General features: G+C 33.3%; 1 protein-coding gene across 2 annotated transcripts; it reads right to left on the bottom strand.

Moving 5' to 3' along the window:
* Positions 1-809: 809 nt before the first annotated feature.
* Positions 810-19,563, bottom strand: LOC118181645 (uncharacterized). Of its 2 annotated transcripts, XM_035350817.2 has the most exons (5): positions 19,227-19,562; positions 15,869-15,978; positions 15,493-15,544; positions 14,018-14,245; positions 810-2,029 (listed from the first exon to the last, which is right to left on the bottom strand). In XM_035350817.2, exons 4-5 carry the CDS (start codon positions 14,242-14,244, stop codon positions 949-951), a joined length of 1,308 nt encoding a protein of 435 aa, XP_035206708.2. In that variant the 5' UTR covers position 14,245; positions 15,493-15,544; positions 15,869-15,978; positions 19,227-19,562; the 3' UTR covers positions 810-948. The 2 variants fall into 2 exon arrangements, with proteins under 2 accessions (XP_035206708.2, XP_035206709.2); XM_035350818.2 differs by lacking the exon at positions 15,869-15,978 and having other exon boundaries at positions 19,227-19,563.
* Between the last annotated feature and the right edge of the window lie 1,170 nt (positions 19,564-20,733).

Here is a 20,733-nt window from a genome sequence, read left to right as displayed (position 1 = left end):
ACATTAAATACCTATTAACCGACCTTACCAGACGCTGCTTGGAATGACACGTTTCCTTAATAGTAAATGAATGAAGTAATTTCTCATATAATTCCGATCCTCAGTGCTTAATTTAAAATTCCAACAATAGTGAGTTACGTCGTACAGTCATTAGATATTTTTTGGAAGCAGGAGAGATGAAAAATGAGCAACACACTCGCCGGGAATCGAACCACGGACCTCTGGAATACGCGCCCAGAGTGCAACACTACACTACGAACGCTACTACCCCCACTAAACGAGCACTGCTACACTACTACGCCCAGAGTGCAGACCGCTACGCTACGAAGGGTGCTAAGAAGGCGGGAGAAATACCTTATATACACCCCCTTTTAAAGGGCGACTGGGGATTTTAGGGGACCCAATCGCCAAATCCTGAGTGTGGAGAATCATCATCCACCACCCTTATAGTTCGGGCGCCACTGTAGTGTCATTAGGTATTTTTTGGAAGAAGTAGAGATGGAAAAATGGGCAACGCCCTCGCCGGGAATCGGACCGCGGACCTCTGGAATACGCGCCCAGAGTGCAGACCACTACACTACGGAGGCGTACTAAGAAGGCGGGAGAAGTACCTTATACGTATTTTAATAAAAAAAATCTATTTAAGCAAAGACCGGATTTAATAACTACAAGCTTTGACTTGCCCGAGCAATTAAATTTTTAATTCATTTTATACTAGTAAAATTGTTTGTGAAACTCGGAAATTATATTTTATAAGCTTTATTCAAAAAAATTACAAGGAAGCATGATTTACAGAATTCGAAAATTTATTAAACTTATAAGATAAAAAATAATATATAACGGGAAATACTTTTTCAATACTATATGTATAAATGTTGTACACTAATGATACTACATGATGTAAGTATGTTTTAAATCTCAAATCAAAGTTTTTGATATTTAAATCGTTCAATAAAAATAAACAATTTCTTTAAATATGCACCTTTCTCCTTCCAGACATTCATCTGACGCAATTGAAGGAATCACTTTCATCGCCACTTCTTTGGTTTCTGACACGGCTATTTGAACATCTTTCTTTATCATCATTGGGCAAATATTCTCTGCTCTCTTAACCTTAAGAGCTATATCTATTCTTTCGGACTCTTTTGCCATTAAAGGGTTGGGAAATTCCAGTAACGCTTCTTCACTAGTATTCATGAAAGTACCCCTTGCTGTTTTCTGCTCATTTGTTAACACATTAGTTGCTGTGGAAACAACATATAGACATGCTGTGTTCTTTGTGGCTGCAAATGTTTCCAGTGCGAGAGTTACAGAGGTTAAAAATACTTTTCCCTTGAGAATCTCAATGCTTATGCAAAATACTTCGCCATTTTTTACCGGCTGTTGGTCCGTTTCGTAGATGTCGAGTTCGTAGAAGTAATGAGTAGCATATTGTCTCGGTATTGCTCCTGAAGAATCCAGTGTTGTAGACCTGGGTTTAGCTTCAGATTCCAACATGGACTTTCTTTTACTCAAATGTTCTTCGGCGCATATCAATTTATAATGCTTTTCGACTTCTGGACCTTTTAGTTCCTCCTTCGACATATTCAGAAACCGAACATTCTCGAATAAAGTTTTGTGATCCTGTATAAACTTCTGGGTATCATCTGAACTTATACTTCTCCTGTGGCAATAGTTAAATCCCCAACCAAGTACGGCTTGGAATACGCTTATTTCTGAATTTATATTTAAACTGTTCCTTTTAATGATGTTCAGAACTGTTGCTTTTGGCAGCGTCATGAATCCTCTCGATTTCAAGACATCTTCTGCATGTTTGTCAATCAGCTTCAGGCAGTGAAATTCAAGTTCGTTTAAATGGTAGCTAGAAGCGTAGTCATAGATTTCGCAGACGTTACTCGTTTCCAGTATTGTTATTAGATTATTAACACAAATTGTCTGCATGGCTTGTATCTGATACGTAAGAGCTGCAGTAAGAGTTTCCAGTGTTTCAGTGTGATTTTCAAAAGTAACAGTTTCGGTTTCCATGTACCTGAAAGTGAACGTCAAATTAAAACCTTTAACCTGTATTCACTAGATATTTTTATTCTATTACAATAAAAATTGATTGCTAGACAAAAGGTTAATATACCTTGTTATTTCTGAAGTTTACCTCATATAGTTTTTATGGTGTGTATTTTAAGAGATAAAGTTAAATATACAACAACAACAATAGCAAGATATGGGCATTCCTCACTCCGCGAGACTTAACCGCACTGTGAGTCCCCTTGCCCCTTAGAACCAGCCACAGAGGTTCAACCTCCGCCTTTGCATCTTGAAGAGAAGGATGCATCAGTTTTGCGATGCCGGTCGTTGACTATGATTTGCTACCTGCCAGTCGCTCGGGCTGCCTGTCGCAAGGGGGCATTACCCAGCGTCCCGGGGTTGGGCTATGTCCCTCTGCGAATGGGTTGCGTAATGTCTTTTGCGATGCCGGTCGTTGACTATGATTAGCTACCTGCCAGTCTCTCGGGCTGCCTGTCACAGAGGGACATTACCCAGGGTCCCGGGGCTGGGCAATGTACCTCTACAAATGAGTTGGGTAATGTCTTATGCGATGCCAATCATTGACTATGATTTGCTACCTGGCAGTCGCTCGGGCTGCCTGTCGCAAAGGGACATGTCCCGGCTCTAGTAAACCTCGGTTTAGGAGAGCCATCTGCTCTAGGACCTGTCAGACCCTGGGCCGGCCAATAAGTGATTTTTCCGTAGCGTAGAACCACTAGGTTCATGATTTGTATATACCCGTGGTCGAGACCGCCTAGGTACAGATTCTAGCCAATAGCTTCGCAGAGTTCTCTACGTCGACCCCCGAAGAGGGAGTTAAATTTACAAAAAAACTGGGGGAGAAATCAGTCGCAAGTTTAAACTTATATAAAATAACATGCATTTTTTAAAAAAATTTTCCATAAAATAATTTCCATTTGAAGACTGTTTCCACGTTGCGTGTTGTATGAAACGTTCTCGTGAAGGAAAGTCCTACAGACGAAAACTTTGTATTCTTTGTAGAGCCTCATCCTTTTTAGTAACATAAACTGAGTGAGAACTCAGAAAGACTTAAGCGATTTCTTGCTATGTATTGGAAAAGCTCAACACAGACCTGGAAAAGCTGTAAAACACCCTTTTATTAGAATCGGTAAATTAGCAAAAGGCACAGCTTGTGCCACAATCTTCACAGAATTAGCCAGAATTTATGCCATAAATCAAAAGTAACGAATTTAACTAAGTAAATTGTTATATAGCCAAAGACAGACAGACACGAGGTGCACAAGTTGGCTAAGACCTGATATCGGCGTGAAACGCTTAATGGCGCGAATAATGCAAGATAAACTTCTTTCAAGAAAACGGGACCTTCAGCAGGCGAAACACATTTTAATTCTATCATCTAAAACCTTCCTTTAAATACCTCTTTTCTACCTCATTTGAATACTAGAACTAGGAATAAACTAGAAATGAGCATTCTGGCAGGAAAACGGAAATCGATAAAGGCAGTAAAGCTCATTAAAATACAATAATTAGTTAATAACAATAAATGAATACGCTATATCCTTCCTGCCGGCAGTTCTCATAACATGGCATTCTTACAGAAATGTTTCGCTTTAGTATGGTTAAAAATGCCGTATAGAGAATTGTCTGATCGCGTTATAAAAACTAGGTGAATGATTTTCTGATTTAAGGAAATCTTAATTTTATTTGATTCTGAATTATTTATTTTAATGCTTTAATTTTGGGGAGAAACAGATGCTTCTGAGAATATTATTTAATTTAAAGAATATTATTTATTTTCCTTTATTTGCAATTTTTGTCCAAGCTTTGATTCTTTGTGAAAAAAAGCAGGGAAAGGGAGGCAATTTGGCTAAGTCATGATTTCGCGCGCTTTGTCCTTTAGAATGTTCTAGAAGAAATTTCATTGTGCAGTTGAACTTAGGACAGGAAGTACGTGACAGAAGGGTCAGAGGTTGCCACTTAACCTTCGATGGAAGTCATTCAGGTTTTGGGGATCGGAAGGTCCGGTTGTTGGCTAGGTGAAGGAGAAGCGCGCACGCCCTTATTTCCGCATTCAGGGGTTGAAACGCAAATTTTGCCAAAATTAAGGGGGCGATAATTGAAGCCATAGTGGGAGCCCGCGTTTGTGAAGGAGACGAAGAAAATTCGAGTTTGAATCACTTACTCTTGGAATCACTTACTGGGTGGACTTACTTACTTTTGGGCTAAGATTGTAACTTCGAGCTTGCTCTTGGGATGAGCGATAGAAGGCGAGCTGTAATTGCCTAGTGAAACGTTTCCGCAAACATGCTCCCCTGCCGCGTTCTGGCTAAAAGGCGAAATTGAACCCGGGCGAGTGATTTAAGACTTTCAGGATTAAGACTTGTGGCCCGATTTTTCGAAGCGGAAAGACCAGGCGGACGGCCGTGCTGGGCAGCAGTGCTCCTGTTTCTGTTTTCCAGAGTGAAAATTGCTTCGTGAAAACCAGTTACCTGCCGTGTGTGTTTCGCCAATAGTGCCAGGACAGGACGATGTCCTCTGAAACTTCCATTTGTAAACGTGGATCAGCGCCGCCGACGCCAACGCTTATTAGGATACGAATCCTCCACTTCAAGACGTCCACCCAAGATAAGTTTTATTTTTTTGTGTTTGAACTTTAAGTAAGATTTCAACAACTTCCTTGGAATGTAAAAACAACGTCGAATCTTCTCAGGCTTTCAATTGTTTCCCTTTCCCCTTCTTAATTTACCGAGACAAACCTTAAAGTTTTTATATGAATTAGGATGTAATAATTTAAGTTGTTTGTGTAATCTTCCTTAGAACATATGTGAATTGCAAATAATATGTTTTTTTTAACCTCTTAGAAATTAGTCATGTAATAGATTTGCAAATCATGAATTTAAATGTAACAAAGGTAAATGACAAATTGAAGAATTCCCCTGTGTCTAAAATAAGCAAATTGAAACTGTAACAAAAATAAGAAATTTGACTCTCTGATTAGGATAAGATTTAATTTTAATTGTGAGGAATTTGAATAAACTGGTATTTAATCTGGAAACCTATTACTTATGTTTTCTTTATATCTTTTATGTGTTTTTCTTATATATATATATATATATAGATTTTACATGTTATTTATTCGATCCTCTCACGGCGCGGTCCCGGATGCATTTTCACAACGCAATGCATTACCGTTTTACCTATACGATAACTAAAAGTGTGGCTTTAATTAGCAAAATCTTAAGAGTTTAGTTTCTCAGTTGATATTAAGTTAGTTACGGTTTCACCTGTCTGTTTCTGCATTAGTTTTCCTCTCTAAGAGGAGGTAGTAACAGAACATTGGTGTCGTGACTTCATAACAAAAATAGGTTATCTGAGTAAAATTTCAATTTAAATCTTAAGTTAGCCTAGTACAGCGGTGCCCAACCTTGTACTCGCGACCATAAATGTGCTCGCCGATCGTTATGTATGTGCTCGCCAGCCCGATTAGGTACTATGAACAAAAATATTTTAAAAATAACCATTCAGTTATATTTGTTAAATGTTAAAATATGGTAAGCATTTATACTCATATGAGATATCTTGCAAGATGTTATAAAATAACTGTTTGCTGACTGATGAACTTGATAGTTAACATGGAATCTTATTGCTTCAATCCGATGTTAGATGGCTCAGCAGGGTAAAAGTACTTCAATGATTTGTAGAACTTCTTTCGCCAATAAAGCAGTTTTGTGAATCCGGAAACGAAAGTTATAAAGAATTGGAAGATGATAATTGGTTATCCGATCTGTATTTTCTCACGGATATAACAGCTAAACTGAACAAAACGAAGATCTCCAGGGAAAAATAAAAACCCATTTTAAATTGACTGGGACTCTAACTGCTTTTCAGATAAAGTTAAATTTGTGGATAAATCAGATGAAAGAAAAAATTTCACCCATTTTCAGAATTTATCAAGCCATATTAATAACCACAAGGAAATTGAAACAGAGAAATACTCGGAAAACCTAAATGCACTGAAAAATAATTTTGAACTCCGCTTCTCTGATTTCCATAAAGTTCAACCAATATTATTATTCATCTCAAACCCACTTGCCGGAATCAATATTTCAGATGTATCACATAAGATTGGAAATATGTTTAACAAAAATGTTGATGTTTTGGAAATGTGCTCCCGATAGGCCAAAGGTTGGGCACCACTGTCCTAGTACAAAGCCCAAAAAAAATGTAGAGCCAAGCAATTTTGAATAAACTTAAAAACATTATAGACAGAGTCAAATAATCGGACAACTAATCAAACAACTTCAAAGCAAAATATCCGGGATAATAAAATTTTTCATATATTTAAGAGGAGATTTTAATGACAAAAATGTTGAAATTTTCAAATAACATTGCCAGTTGAAAAGAATAATGAAGAAATTTAGTAAAAATGGAGCTAGATCAAATTAATTTAGATAGCGATATCACAGATTAATCTCTCTGGAATTCAAAATGTTAACTTAAAAGGCATAAACATAGCCGCACAATAGGAATTTTATCTTCTAACTGTATATTCTTTTGTTGAATGAAGAGTAAATTTCAGGAAAGAATTTCGGTGATATTTAACTTATAAATTCATAAACCTCTGTTTCTAATTCATTAAAGTTCTTTCTCTTAAACTTAAGAAAGCTCCATTAATAACACAGAAATGTAAATAAAAGCACAGCTTATAAATCAGAATGGTATAGATGGTAACTCTGAAGATGAGTTTGCATTGCTAATAAACCAGAAATAAGAAAAAGACAATACGACATTCATAGCCATCAGGACGAAACACAGCAATGAAACTTAAGCAGCTTGAAAGGTGTTATGGTGCTTAAAAATAAAAAATACAAATTTTAATCTGCTCGTTCTTTCCGCTTTGTTTACGCCCGTCTTGTACAATTTAATCTTCAAGTTTTAAAATTGTCATCGCTAGTTGATTTCTTATATTTCAGTTTGTAATAAGCACTTAAACCAGCTGACAACTTCGCAGCCTTAACAGAGAAACTGGATGCGGTAAAAGTTTACAACTGGGTGCCTCTTGTTTTTTGGCGATTCTTTTTTGACGCCAAGATCGACGCCAGGAAGGCACAATTTCAAGATGGCCGCTACACAAAACCAAAATAAGAAGTCAAAGAATTGCACAAACTCTGTGGCCATGTACACATCGATCTGGTTTCTTAAAAAAACATCCTAGAATTGCACAAACTAGGCATTGAGCACTGCCTTAAATTTGTCCATGCACACATCAATCTATTTTCATTTAAATAAAATCAGGAAACTAAAACAAAGTTACAACTATCATGGTAACCAGAAGTGAAGTTTCATTGCCAAAATTTAATAAAAAAATTGTCGGTAATCGAATAGGCACCCAATTCTACACTAGAGCCCTGGATGCTTCATATTTACACCTGATACTTTAACTTTGAATTATTTCTATCTTTACTGAAAGTACAGATATTATTTTTTCAATTGTATATCACTGCATTTTTATTCAGAGTCACCTTTCTAACTGCATTAATAGTATAAAAAGTACGGTACTTTTCCGTTTTGCCGGCGCAGGCGATAAAGTCGCCAATAATGGTATAACTGATGCCAAACGGAATATCCTCGCTGGTAATTTTTTTCGCCTCATTTTCTAAACAAATGGCAGCCATTTCTTAACAGATTGACTGTTTCCTTCAATACTGGCATACAATTACATAGGATTTTTACCAAATACTTCAATTTTATACCCTGAGGCCATTCGCGGTAATTAAATCAATTAGGATGCAATCACATCGCTCACCCGAAGGCAAAAATATAGCAAAGAGTCACCAATTCTAATGAGGATGCACTAACGAAGTCAAGCACTGCGGTTTTACATAATTTCTGAGTTAGTTATTCGTACGAATTGAAATAATTCTTACATTTAAACTTGTATTCCAAATTAAGATTTAACTTGACATTTATGTAGATAAGTACTGAGAGAATTAGATTTTTGCAGCGTAGTTTACGTGTGATGAGATCACTCGGGATCATGTGATATGAACCGGAGAATCAGGAGGTTGAACTGTGAAAGCATAGTAAATTTTTAAATTAATGTCTTTACAAATTCATTGGCTTTATTGATTGGCGTTTTACAAAATTTTAAACGATATTAAAATGTTTATGCATTCAAAATAAAAAATTCTTAAAACTAACATTTGTTAACATTTTTTATCCTTTCTCCTGTGTACATTTGCCTTAACAAATATAATTCTTACATGTTAAATGACCTATAAATAATACAGCGTTTTGTTCGCAAAGAACGCTTTTAACTCACGAGAGATAGCGCCACTACCCAAGTGGGTATTTATTAACCGTTGTTTTCGCCATTTCTTTGCATTTCGGTAGCTGCATATTTTTATTTCCCATCCTCCTAAACCCTCCTTAGACTCAGTATCAGCTCTTTCGCATTAACGCATGAGCGTCCTCACCTCTACACGGATTAAAAGTCTAAAATAAACTTTTATAATAAACGGAATAAAAGAGACTCGTACTTTTATCCCTCCATTAATCCTATAATCCAATCTACTCAGAATGAAGCTTTGCTAATCCAGCAAAGAGCAACTGTGTGTGCTCTTTGCTGAGTATTAAGGAATTTGTTTCGTCCGTGAAAGGGAGCGAACTTTTTGCTGCAGAAATTTTCTCTCCTTTGCTCATAAATATGGAATAGAATACTCTTTCTCATCAACTAGAACGTTTCAGGTTTAAACAGATCATCTGATTGCTGCGAATAATTCACAATAGTTGATTTCAGGTTTAAACAGATCATCTGATTGCTGCGAATAATTCACAATAGTTGATTTCAGGTTTAAACAGATCATCTGATTGCTGCGAATAATTCACAATAGTTGATTTCAGGTTTAAACAGATCATCTGATTGCTGCGAATAATTCACAATAGTTGATTTCTGATGGCATATAAACAGACGCATATGATTGCTTATATGCATTTCTCCATTTTTATTTCATTATGCTTTCACATTTGTTTCTTTCATTTCTTCCGTTGCTTTCGATTTCATGTACAAAATAAACATATTTGTTTTAAATGGAAATATTCTTCGTTATTTTATCTAGTTTGTCTATAACATTATGAATATCAGTTATATAAATATTTTCCCTTTTTAATGAAACGTAATAATAATATTTGCATATCTGTGTATAATTACATTTTTATTACGTAAAAGGTACTATAGTATTAATGAAAGTGGCATTTTATCTTTAATAGGCATCTTAAAAACTGGTATGGTTTGGTTTGGTTTATCTGATCATGGCAAAGCACTAGGCTGTTAAAAATTGAGTCACGTACCAAAACCACATATGATTCAAAGGAATTACTACAATTTTAAGTGAATAATTGCGTAAGAAATCTGCTTTAGAACTACTTTAGAACTTTAAGTGTTATTTATTACAATAACATAAATATACATTCTATTTTCTCATTAATGCGCGTCTGCTCCGTAATTGAATAAAATAACTGATATGATGATATAATTCTTGAGAAACATTGGTAATAGCTTCATAATTTAGGTTAAAATGACACGCCGAATAATGATTATTCGAAAAGTCAAAACAACAAGAATCAGCGTAATATTTGTAAATGTTTCAGGACTAGTTTCCTTGATTTAACTACAGAACCTTCTTCCTCAGCTGCCTAAGTGAAAATGAACGAGATAAGATAAGAATGGCTGGAAAGAAGTTAGCTACTGCCACCATCTATTGATAAAATAAGAAACTAAAACATAATTTTCTTAAGGGCTGAAGGTAAAGATGGATTGGAATTACGGTCGTTAACTAAAAAAGAAAGGAGGTTTTTTTTTTTTTTTTTTTTTTTTTTTTTTTTTTTTTTTTTCCTTCCTTTCTTTAATTTGTCATTCCTTTCTTTCCAACGATTAGCTACAAAACTGCATGTCTTTTAGAGAAATTTAACTTTCGGTTGTGTTTTCTCCTATCAATAATGTTCCCAGTTTCATAGTTAAGGACCCGTTTCCGCATATCAATTCCTGGGGTATTTACAGGATTTCTTGCCAGTGTGGTTTATTTTACATTGGTCAACTAAGACAGCCTTAAAATTTCGCAAGAACATGGAGCATATGTTAAGAAAAAGAAAACATAAAAATCCTCTGTTGTCCAGAACTGTTGGTCATAAAATCACACTTTCCATTTTTCTGTAGCCGAAATTATTCGAAAATCATCTTAAATTGCCGAATTAGATTTTCTAGAGGCGTTTCACATTCAAAAGATCTTTCTGTTCTAGTTAAAGACCTTCATGCCAATCCATCTTTACCTTCAGCCTTTAAGGAAATTATGTTTTAGTCTTTTGCACTTAGGTAGCTGAGGAAGATGGCTCTATAGTTAAACCATCGAAACTAGTCCTGTAAATTCTACAAATATTAAGCTGATACTTGTTGTTCGATTTCTCCAGTATCTTCATAGCTTAACTATTGCTTAACAACTGATAAATGATGCAAATACTACATAATGAAATCCTTGGGATCTAGTATGGTGTAATTCAAATAATAAGAAATAAAATAAAAGGAATTTTGTTGTTGAAATTTTATATGCTTAAGATTTAAAAACTATGAAGAATTGGAAATTTCCACTTTCAATAAGTATAGTTTAATATTAACTTAAGAGCAGCAGTTATCTTTATATATATATAAGCGACTAAAGTGTGTGTCGCCGATAGTTTATTGTTGCCACTCAAAAAAATGAGCGCGGAAATTAGCGTTTCCGCAGTTTTTAATTAATATATCAACCGATTAAAGTCGTACGAATATGAGAACGGTATCGATGGATTCGGAGAATGTTTTGGAATCCGAGGATAAGCGTCTCGAATTTCAATCCGGCGCCGTTCCGTAGATAGAGAAAAAAGAATTTGGCCCGTATCCAAATCCCTCTAATAGGGAAAATCCAAGAAAGAAAGTGGAAAATGTAGGGGAAAATTAGTTTTTAATTAATATCTCGGCTAATTAAAGTCCCAAAAAGAAGCGAATGGTCAAAATGGCGTGTCACGGACCTGCGAAATCCAACGGTGTGCTTCGCTAAGCCCGAGAGCCAGTCGTTTCGGAGGAGATGATGTTACTTCTCCCCATATATATATATGCGGCTTAAGTGTTTGTTTGTCGCCGATAGTTTATTGGTTGCTTGCGTAACTGTACTAGCCGATGGGGGTGAAGTTGCCACGGCACAGGGTTGCCGTTTCAATTGAGACGTAGACAATTTCCTGTAAAACTTAGCTTTGCTATGACCATTCATAAGTCTCAGGGCCAAACGCTTAAGCGTGTTGGCATTTTTTTTACCTGAGTCTGTATTTGGACACGGTCAACTTTATGTTGCATGTTCAAAAGTTCGTGAAAGAACGGACGTAATATTAAAAATATTGGATGGTCCTCTGCAAGGCGAGCTTAAAAATGATGGAAAGATCTACACAAGAAATGTTGTGTACAAAGAGATCTTTGACATGTGAATTAACATTTCATTATTTAAATCACCTTTATTGATTGAGCTAGCGGTGGGCTCTTAAGAAATGTACCGCCAGTGGTTTCGTTCATTGTACTCTACTTTAAGCAATTAAGCAAGTAGAAGGGGAAAACCCCGTGGGGCAGTAAGCATAGGTGCGTCCTCGCCGCCTGCCCTGGTTAATTCAGTTTAAATTAGCAGACACATTTGCACAAATCCTTTTAATTACAATTTATAATATCTAGAACAGTGGTCATTTCGTATGACCGCCGGGCTTTCTAGTAATAAAAAAATATAGCTTTTACTTTTTAAATTTCTAGTAATAATAATATAGCTTTCTAGTATATAAAATATGTGCCTTTATAGTAAAAATAAATCATTTAGGAATTTTGTCTAATGTTTATGAGCGAAGAATTTTTTTAATTAAATTAAATTACATGATGTATATATGCTGACAAATCAAAATTAGATTAGTGTACGTCTAGCTTGTGTCTTATAAATTAAAAATTCTACATTTAATTTAATGTTGATCATGTTATAGATTTTAAAGTGTTTTGCTTTTTTTAAGACAACCGATGATAAAATTTACGTACTGATAAATTTTGATATTTTTTGAAACGCCAAGGTATTTTTATATAGTCGGGAAGGTAAGAATAAAGTTTAGATAGTTTCTTTCTTTCCAAAATTAACATTTAACTGTGCATAAAACGTTTGGATATTTTTAATCATCAGAAATTAACAGTCGTCAAGAGAGCAATCTCAATATAGTTTAAACCAGTTCGTTATCCTCGAAATTACTTAACTGCGTCTGAAAAAGAATGGAGACTTTTAAGAGAAATGAATGGCGTAAACATTAAAGCCGTTATTAATGTAATTCAAACAGAGAAAATCTCTCTCTTTTCGTTAGTTTGGACAGGTTTCGTTTATTTGATTACGGCAAAGCTATCTTTAGGTTTATCTGTGTAAGGGAAAGGATGCCTTCATGAAAGATTTTCCAAGGGAACTGGCTCGTTTACTCAACTCTCTTTCCTTTGAAAAATGAATAATCTAAAATAGTACTTAGGTCTTTAAAACAATATCTCTTGAAGATAAATAAAAATGGTACTATTCGGTTTTGAGGGCCGTAAAAAATCGCCAAACTTTTGTTGATGCCAGTGCTTCCAAAAATAATTACGGCAACCCTAACGCAAGAAAGGAAGTATAATAGTAAATAACTATCTAAGATTGATGTTTTAATTTAAATGAAAGATTAATTTCATATAATACTTTTTTATTGTTATAATTTATATATAAAAGGCTAAACATGACTGAATGGAAGCATAAAAGTAAATAACTATTCAGATCATTATTATAATTTAGTATATAAAAATTGCTAAACATAACTGAATGGATGCCTGCATCGCTATTTCGCTACCGAGTTATCGCTAAAGCATAATGTCATCTCGTTGCTTGTTCAAACATAATTTTCTATAACAAATGATGCCTTTTCTTTGAAAACATTCTCGGTAAAGTGCAGAATCGCCCACTTATTTGTTTGCCGCTTTTTACAAGGGTAAAAAAAAAATTGGATTTTTGTCAATTTTCTTTCACTTTTTAAGTGTCAGTAGGTCAATGTGTACATAGATAAAGTCAAGGGTGTGCGCAGGGCCATTTTTGTGCAATTCCGGGATTTTTTTTTAAATGAAAATAAGTCGGTGTGTACATGGATACCGAGTATGTGCAATTCTTAAAAACGCGTCAAGCAGTGGGTGATTCTGCACTTTACAAAATTTCTATCGCAGACTTTTCGTCATGGGCAATTCCAAAATTGTTAAATCTATAGTATAGCAAAAAAGGATCTAAAAAAAAAAAAAAAAAAGATTTAAAAATTAAACTAGTATTTAAATGGCATCTTAAGAAATATAGAACTGTATAAACTTACGCAATCTGAAATCAGCGCGTACGCTAAATTTGGCACGCTATTAAATGGGCGCGTTTGCGCATACATTTTCGCTGCAATTTTTTTACGGCCCTCAAAACTGAATAGTACCAGAAAAAATTATTCTTTAACCAAGTTTAAAGAAATATTGTGCTTAACTTCGATATGCAGAATTAAATGTTCAGTGCACCAGTGTTTATTTCCCATTTTCTGAATTTCTGAATTTTATTTGATGTTTAAATAAACTTGGATACCCCAGTTTAATAAATTAACCACATTTGGCTTCTGAACAATTTACGATCTACTATGCTGAATTTTGAGTAAATGTAAAAAACTTACTGTGAATCTATATCCGATACGGTAAATAAGAAATCACCAAAGTCAGATAATTATACGAAAGAACATATAATTGATATGAAACTTATTGAAAATTTTAAAAACATTAAAGTAAATTTATCAAAAAGAATCTGAATTGGACTTTTGTCATTTTTACATGATTCGTGGGCATTATTTGTAATAATATATTAGATATTTTAATTCAGTGAAGCTAAGTAATATAATTTATACTTACTCAAGTATTTTATGCAGTGCTGTTATGGTCACCTGATCAAGCTTTATTTTCTTTTTATTTTTAAACTTTCCTTCTTGTGCCATTTTTCTGAAAGTTTCACTATGTTCTGTAAGTACACTTTGAAGCACTTTCACTGTATAAACCCCATTCGGGCTATTCTCTATAATTAGAGATATACCTTTATCTTTATTCCCGGAACTTCTTAGTTTAAAATATCGGGACCACATCCTAAAAGAAAATTAAAATTAAACCTCAGCCAGAATAATATTTTAGCATGATTATTATGTTTATCTATATTAATAAATTTAATTCAATCAGAAAACGGGTAATCGATTTTCTTATTTAAAAAGAAAAGAAAATGAAGAAAGAAAAGAAATTTAGCTTAAATTTTATCATATTTTAAATAGCAACAAAATAATGGTAACTGTTTCATTGCGTAAGAAATCTTAATATTAATTAAGATTTCTTACGCAATGAAATAAAAACTTAATATTAAAATTAATTTAATATTAATTTTAATAGTTATAGTAAGGTTGCTATCGATGGGCCAGCTCCTTCGTTGTGCCACCTCCATTATTTTCTAGTTAAGTGGTTATCACATCCAGAGACAGTCCCCGCTAGACGGGACTTTTCTGAGAAACGAGATTCTGGTAGCACTGGTTTAAACGAGAGGGTTCCTAGAAAGAAACAGCTCCTCTGGAAGCGAAATCCCGTCTAGCTACGAAAACAATGTCCCGGCTAAGAGGGATATTTTGAAACTTCGCCAAAAATGTTCCGTGCAGCTGTGTCCCGAGTAGAGATCAACCAAGCAGACGAAAGTCCTGCTTCTGAAGGATCACGCGATCCCAACCTAAGCGATAATCGATTACTGTTTGACGTTCAAGTCTGTTTAGTAAGTGAAAATGGCAACCGAGCTACGTAGATTTCGTGGAAACGTGCGGGTTCTGAGAAATGTCCCTTTCGACGTCCAGTCCCGCGTAGTGGAAGCATATGTGATAGAGACTTTATTAACAGAAGACGTAACCAGTTTATTGCTTACTACATGAAGCTTGAAAACCACCATCTTGATTGGGAGAAGATCCACTCTCAAGCAAAATTGTTTTACAAGAAAATAAGATTTTTATGCTTTTCTTCTAATTCATCAATGTAAAGAAAATATAGAAATCAGTAAGACGTTAATAGTGTTTTAGTTGTTACTGATAACATTTAAAACTGTTTTAAATCAGCGTTATTTGGCCATTTTAACAATAGTTGTTTACTGAAATCATGGAAGTTAAGTGTTAGTGTTAAAGGGGCCATTGCATTCAGACGCCAAAATTGGCTACTTATCGCCCAAAATGTAACATAAAAATCTGAAATGTCGCCAAAGGTTTACACTGTGGCCGCCTTAACACGAAGTACCAAAAAAAAACTGCTATGAGAATTTGTAAGATGTTTTTAATAAACATAGTTTAGAAAAAGTATTTATCACTTACCTAGAACCAACAGCGTAATTTTAATAATTGCGTTAACAGTTATTTCAAAATCCTGTAACAAATTAAACGCAAATTAATATTTGATTTAAAAGTACTGAATTTTCTTCGTTTAATAGCATAAATACTTTCACAATTTACACATTCCGTTAAAATAGCAAAGCATTTAATAAATTCCACAAATAAAGAATAATGATAAAATAGTTCATTTTGTTGAGGATTGGAAAATTTTCTAAATAATACTGAAACTATAAACTGTTAAAATGCGTCATAATCTCTATAGCTCTTTTAATACATAACTGAACTTAAAACAACCGAAACAGCTTAGATAAAAGACAAAAATAGCCAACAGATCAGTTTTAGAATTTCGAATACTCACCTAAAAACTCGGATTACATCTAAAACAAATGTTTAATACTTGAAAAGCTGTTGATTGTTACAAAAGTAAATAATGAAGTTGCGCACAGTAAAGTTAGATTCTGTCATCAGCTACAAAGAAAAATATAAAAATTATAGCTTTTATTATGAGTAATCTCTACATATAATAAAAGAAAGAGTCTGTCTGTGTGTGTGTCTTTCGTTCGCGCTGCACGTAACCTAATAGACCCACGGCTACGAAATTTGGTACATAGGTGCATATAGACAAAAGCCAGTGCACCTCGAAACGATGTTTCGAAATTCGAATTAGAATTTTTTTATTTTATGTTTTGTGACGAAATCACGTCATTATGAGACATAATGGGCTATAGGAAAGCGAGATTTTACTCTACACACTCCATTTTCACATCGTCATGAAACGTAGGCACTTAGCTATTTTAAGAACTTAAAATAAATTTCGTGTTTCAATAAATCGATTCAATACGAATTTATTTAACAAAGGGAGCTTAACACCTTTTCAACGCAATTTTTTCTAAAACAGTTTATTTTTAAAAATGTACAGCTTATTTTTCTTTCATTTTTGGACACGTTAAACTTTTATCCTTGCGACTGCTTTTACAAAAAGAATTATGGAAAAATGATAATATTTTGTATTTATAAATTTTTTTTAGCTGAAGCTTCCGAGTACACTTCTCACATCTCACATCTTTAAAAATGTGATTTTGGCAACAATTTTCCTGCCTTATTGTTGTTGATAGATTTTTGATGAAATCGCATCATTTTGAATAGTTTCATTCTTTTAGAAATATGGGTTTGGCAACAATTTTTCATCGTATTTCTTATGTCACTGTTTTTAAGATATTGGCATATTTCATTGTCATTTTGATATATATATATAATACATTTTTATTGATTTTTTTTAATTTAATTTTTTTTTTTTTTTTTTTTTTTTATAAAAGTTGTTCTGTAGAGTAAAATTCTGCGCGGAATTTTGTTTTTTTAGTTGCTTTCATGTTATTTTTTGCTTATTTCACTGCTTGTACGATATTGAAAAGTTTTGCATGATTTTTTTTCCTTCAACGGAAAGTTGGTTAATTTTTTTATTAGGATAATTAATATTTGGTCTAATCTTTGGAATATGGTAACAGGTAGTTTGGCGACATTTTGGTAAGGCGATAAAGGTTACTAGCTAAGACTTTAATAATAATTTGAGAAGTTCACAGTTCCAGTCACAGATTATTTTGTGGTGACTTTTATAATAGATAATCCTTGGAAAGTGTATATGCAAGCTGAAGATATAAAAGCTTGCATAGTACTTTTTAGCGATCAGGTAATTTCATACATGTCCTTTTTATCGACTTCAACGATTCACAAAATTTTCCTGCATTTTCGTGCAAATTTTTCTATTTTATGAGAAAAATTAATTACATGTTTCATATATAAATTTGCTCTGTAAAAACAAATTTCTGTGCACGTTTGTTCGACTACTTTCCGGAAACTTCCGATCGTGATTTTAGCTAATAAGTACTTAGAAACAATTTCGCACCTAATCTTCGTCATGATTAAGCACTTTTGTTCCATAAAAGTTCTAGCATAAGCGAAATTCGGCTAGCAGATTGTTGGAAAAAATGTTGAGTAAAAACAAAAACATGTCTTTACTTCGTGAAAACAAAATGGCGTCAAAAAAAACAAAAAACTAGCAGGTTGCTGTAGCAGGGTTGGTCGCCAAATTTTCGCCAAAAAATCGCCGAGTTACCATAATTCGAAGATTCACCAATATTTGTATTAAGGGATATAGCTTATTTCATTGTAATTTTTTTCTCCTGAAAATATAAGATAAAATATCATTAATTATACTTTGCTTTTCAGAATTTTTTGTTTTTTGTATTATTTTATGTTATTTATTGTCCATTTCACTGTTTTTAAGATATTAAAAAGTTTTGTGTGATTTTTTTAGGAAACAAAATTCTTAACCTCCTTTATACCATTCGAGTTCTTAAGATTTTGCAAAGGGAAGTTAGTTAATTTATTTATTAGAATAATTAATATTTGTATTAAGGGATATTGCTTATTTCATTGTAATTTTGTTATACGTAATAACTTTTTTTATGAAATTGTTCTGCAGAGTAAAATTCTAGGTAGTTTTTAAATTTAACGTTTGGTCTTCGCTTCAGCCGTTTTTCCGGTACATTTTAAAGCCAGACGAAGGCTGGCAGCGAAGCTGCTACTACGTAGGAACAATCATCGTATTGGTCTCTATTTACTGCACGCAAAAAAAGCATTCTGTTCTCGAATTCAGTACGAAATATAAATTGTTTATTTTATACTTAAATTTGTTTATTTTATAATGAAGTATGTGAGATGGAAATATTTCACACGTTTAAAAATTTAAAACATTAATATTAAAATTTATGAAAAAATTTATCAAAAATTTATCAAAATGCTTGAATTCGCTAACATTTGATTTTTATATATTCTCAAGGTATACGAAATTTTCTGTCATTTCATATGAATTCAGATATATTAAAAATGTATTCCACTAAACTGAAACCTAAAATTAGCTTAGAAATTAAATTAAAAAAGGATCTAAAACTGATTTTTAAATTGTAAATCATAACTAAAAATTAATTCGTACTCGTATGTTTACAATACATTCATTCTTATACGTCGAATATGCATGCTAAAGTATACACTAAAACAAAACCTTCAGTATGCATGCCGAAGTATATGCTGAACACGTATTCATTTGTTATAAGTTTTCAATAGAAATTTTTAAAAAAATTGATACAAGAGAAAAGGTAAACGCTTTTGGCTTCTTCATTTTCTTTCAAATTTTCATTTATTAAGCCATAGCAGAAACTTTTCAGAATTAAATTTTCTATGATATCGTAGATCAGTTAAAATACAGAGTATCATCTCATTAAATTAAACCTAGTACGATCTAATCAATAAAAATGAGTATCTCTTCATAAATGTATCATCTTTTTTTGACTTCTTTTATTTATTATGCAAATAAAACTGCTATACAAATAAAACAGTTTAAATGAATGAAAATTAATTAAATATCCAAAATCTAAAAAGCACCTTTTTTTGGTATACGGACGTCTAAAGGATATATAAATATATTTTATATATTTTATAGAAACTTATAAATTAAGGATCCTTAGTTGAGATGTACAGATATAATTCTGAGTGGGTTCATCTGGAAATATAACCCATGAAAAAATTACCAGTGTTCATTAATTTTATCCTATGAACCACAGGTATGTCTCAGAATCTTATAAGTATTATTATCTATAAGTTTTCCGTTTTTAAAGATTATAATTTCTATTTTAATATAAAAAATGCAGAAAACTCACCTAATCTTTCTGCTTGAGTCAAGGTATTAATGTCCAAGTCAAGATATCCAAGCCAAAGTGTAGATGTATTCATCTATTAATTATTTTTAAACGTTTTCAAAACTATTGCTTAGATTAGATTAACTACATATAAGGTTTTGTCAACAAAATATTGTTTACATAGTTCATCAACATTATACTAGTAACTTGTAAAAACATTCATAAATATTATTAAACTTTCATATCCTTGTGACATAATGTTAGCAAGCAAGCAGTATGATAAATGCTACTTTTGCTTTCAATCGGTCGTGCGGGCTAACGTTGGTTATGAGGTAATGATAACGATGACGCCAATGTTTTTTCAGAGAATGTTCTTTCCATTATTTAGGAACATAATAACCTACGATATTTTTCTCTTATCGATTGTTTACGGTTCATGATATCTGATAAACTATATCTGCAGATAATTGAAGTAAAGCGATGTATTAAGTAATTACAGATCTCAAAACTCAGTTGGTTATTTTCAATATAATTTACAGCATCAACGTTCAAGGTATATGTTTCTAACATTTTCTGAGTTAATATTAATTTAATATAACAAATCTGCACATCTAAATCAAGGTAATGAATTCTACCCTTTAACCTTTTGCGGTACAGTGTGTCCAATCTGAACACACCTAAAAATTTCCTTCTGTACGCACAGAAAAATTGAATGAAAAAGGATTTATAGGTTACTATAGGTTACTCTGAACCTTCTTTATTTATAGTAGATGGCAGCTCAACATAAACCAGTCCATATATTTTAGCTATGTTCAGTTTTTTAAAACCCTCATTTTCAAAGAAATCTTCCAGATTTTTTAGGGTTTAAAAGGAATTGTTTGAAAAGAAATTTCTATGTTATTATTTTGGCCGGATGCTAATCTCCTTATTCTATATTAGTTTTAAATTTTTACCTTGAAATCTTGCCTAAAATCAAACGGCGAACCCAAGGTGTGCCCAGACCGGGCTCACCGATAAGCTAGGACAGCTGAGAGTGTGTATTCTTTGTTTCTCCGCATCTCATCGTCAGTTCATTAACAACAATGCTCGTTTCAGCACTCTTTTCGAAGCTCTATTCAATCAGTGTGCCACTTTGGGCACACCCAGAGAATTAAAACGATAAGTGCTATCTTCACAAAATTTTACTTGTGTACTCCTCTAGGTTTAATTAGAATGCCTACGTTTTTTTTTTTTTTTTTTTTTTTTTTTAAATCAAAACTTCGACTTAAAAAGGTAGCGTGCCGGAGAGGGTTAAAAGTCAAACTTCTTAAATTGATGATAATCATGTGGGATTGAGATTTGCCGAAGGAATGCCCATTGTTCAGTTGTTAGGTTCAAGCTAGAAGTCTATGGTATTGCTTTCCCTGCAATTCTTTTCATTCTTACAGTTTGAAAAATTATTAGTTTCGCACAGAAGACACTTTTGTGTAGCCACAAAGCGAAAAAAACCGTTTATGCAGTATTTATCTTGTCTGTTTTATACAGCTCA

This window comes from Stegodyphus dumicola, chromosome 10 (assembly GCF_044657685.1).
Source record: "Stegodyphus dumicola isolate Sdum_Otavi_A_Nest chromosome 10, ASM4465768v1".
Taxonomy (NCBI): domain Eukaryota; kingdom Metazoa; phylum Arthropoda; class Arachnida; order Araneae; family Eresidae; genus Stegodyphus; species Stegodyphus dumicola.
Note: the sequence above shows the minus strand (reverse complement) of the source record. Positions and strands in the feature narration are given on the sequence as shown.

What these genes read in the sequence shown, in the direction of transcription:
- LOC118181645 (XM_035350818.2), bottom strand. Translation starts at nt 14,244, where the DNA reads ATGTGGTCCCGATATTTTAAACTAAGAAGTTCCGGGAATAAAGATAAA. An exon ending in GCACTGCATAAAATACTTGA is followed by an intron (nt 2,030 to 14,017) that starts GTAAGTATAAAT and finishes GTTCACTTTCAG; the next exon opens with GTACATGGAAACCGAAACTG.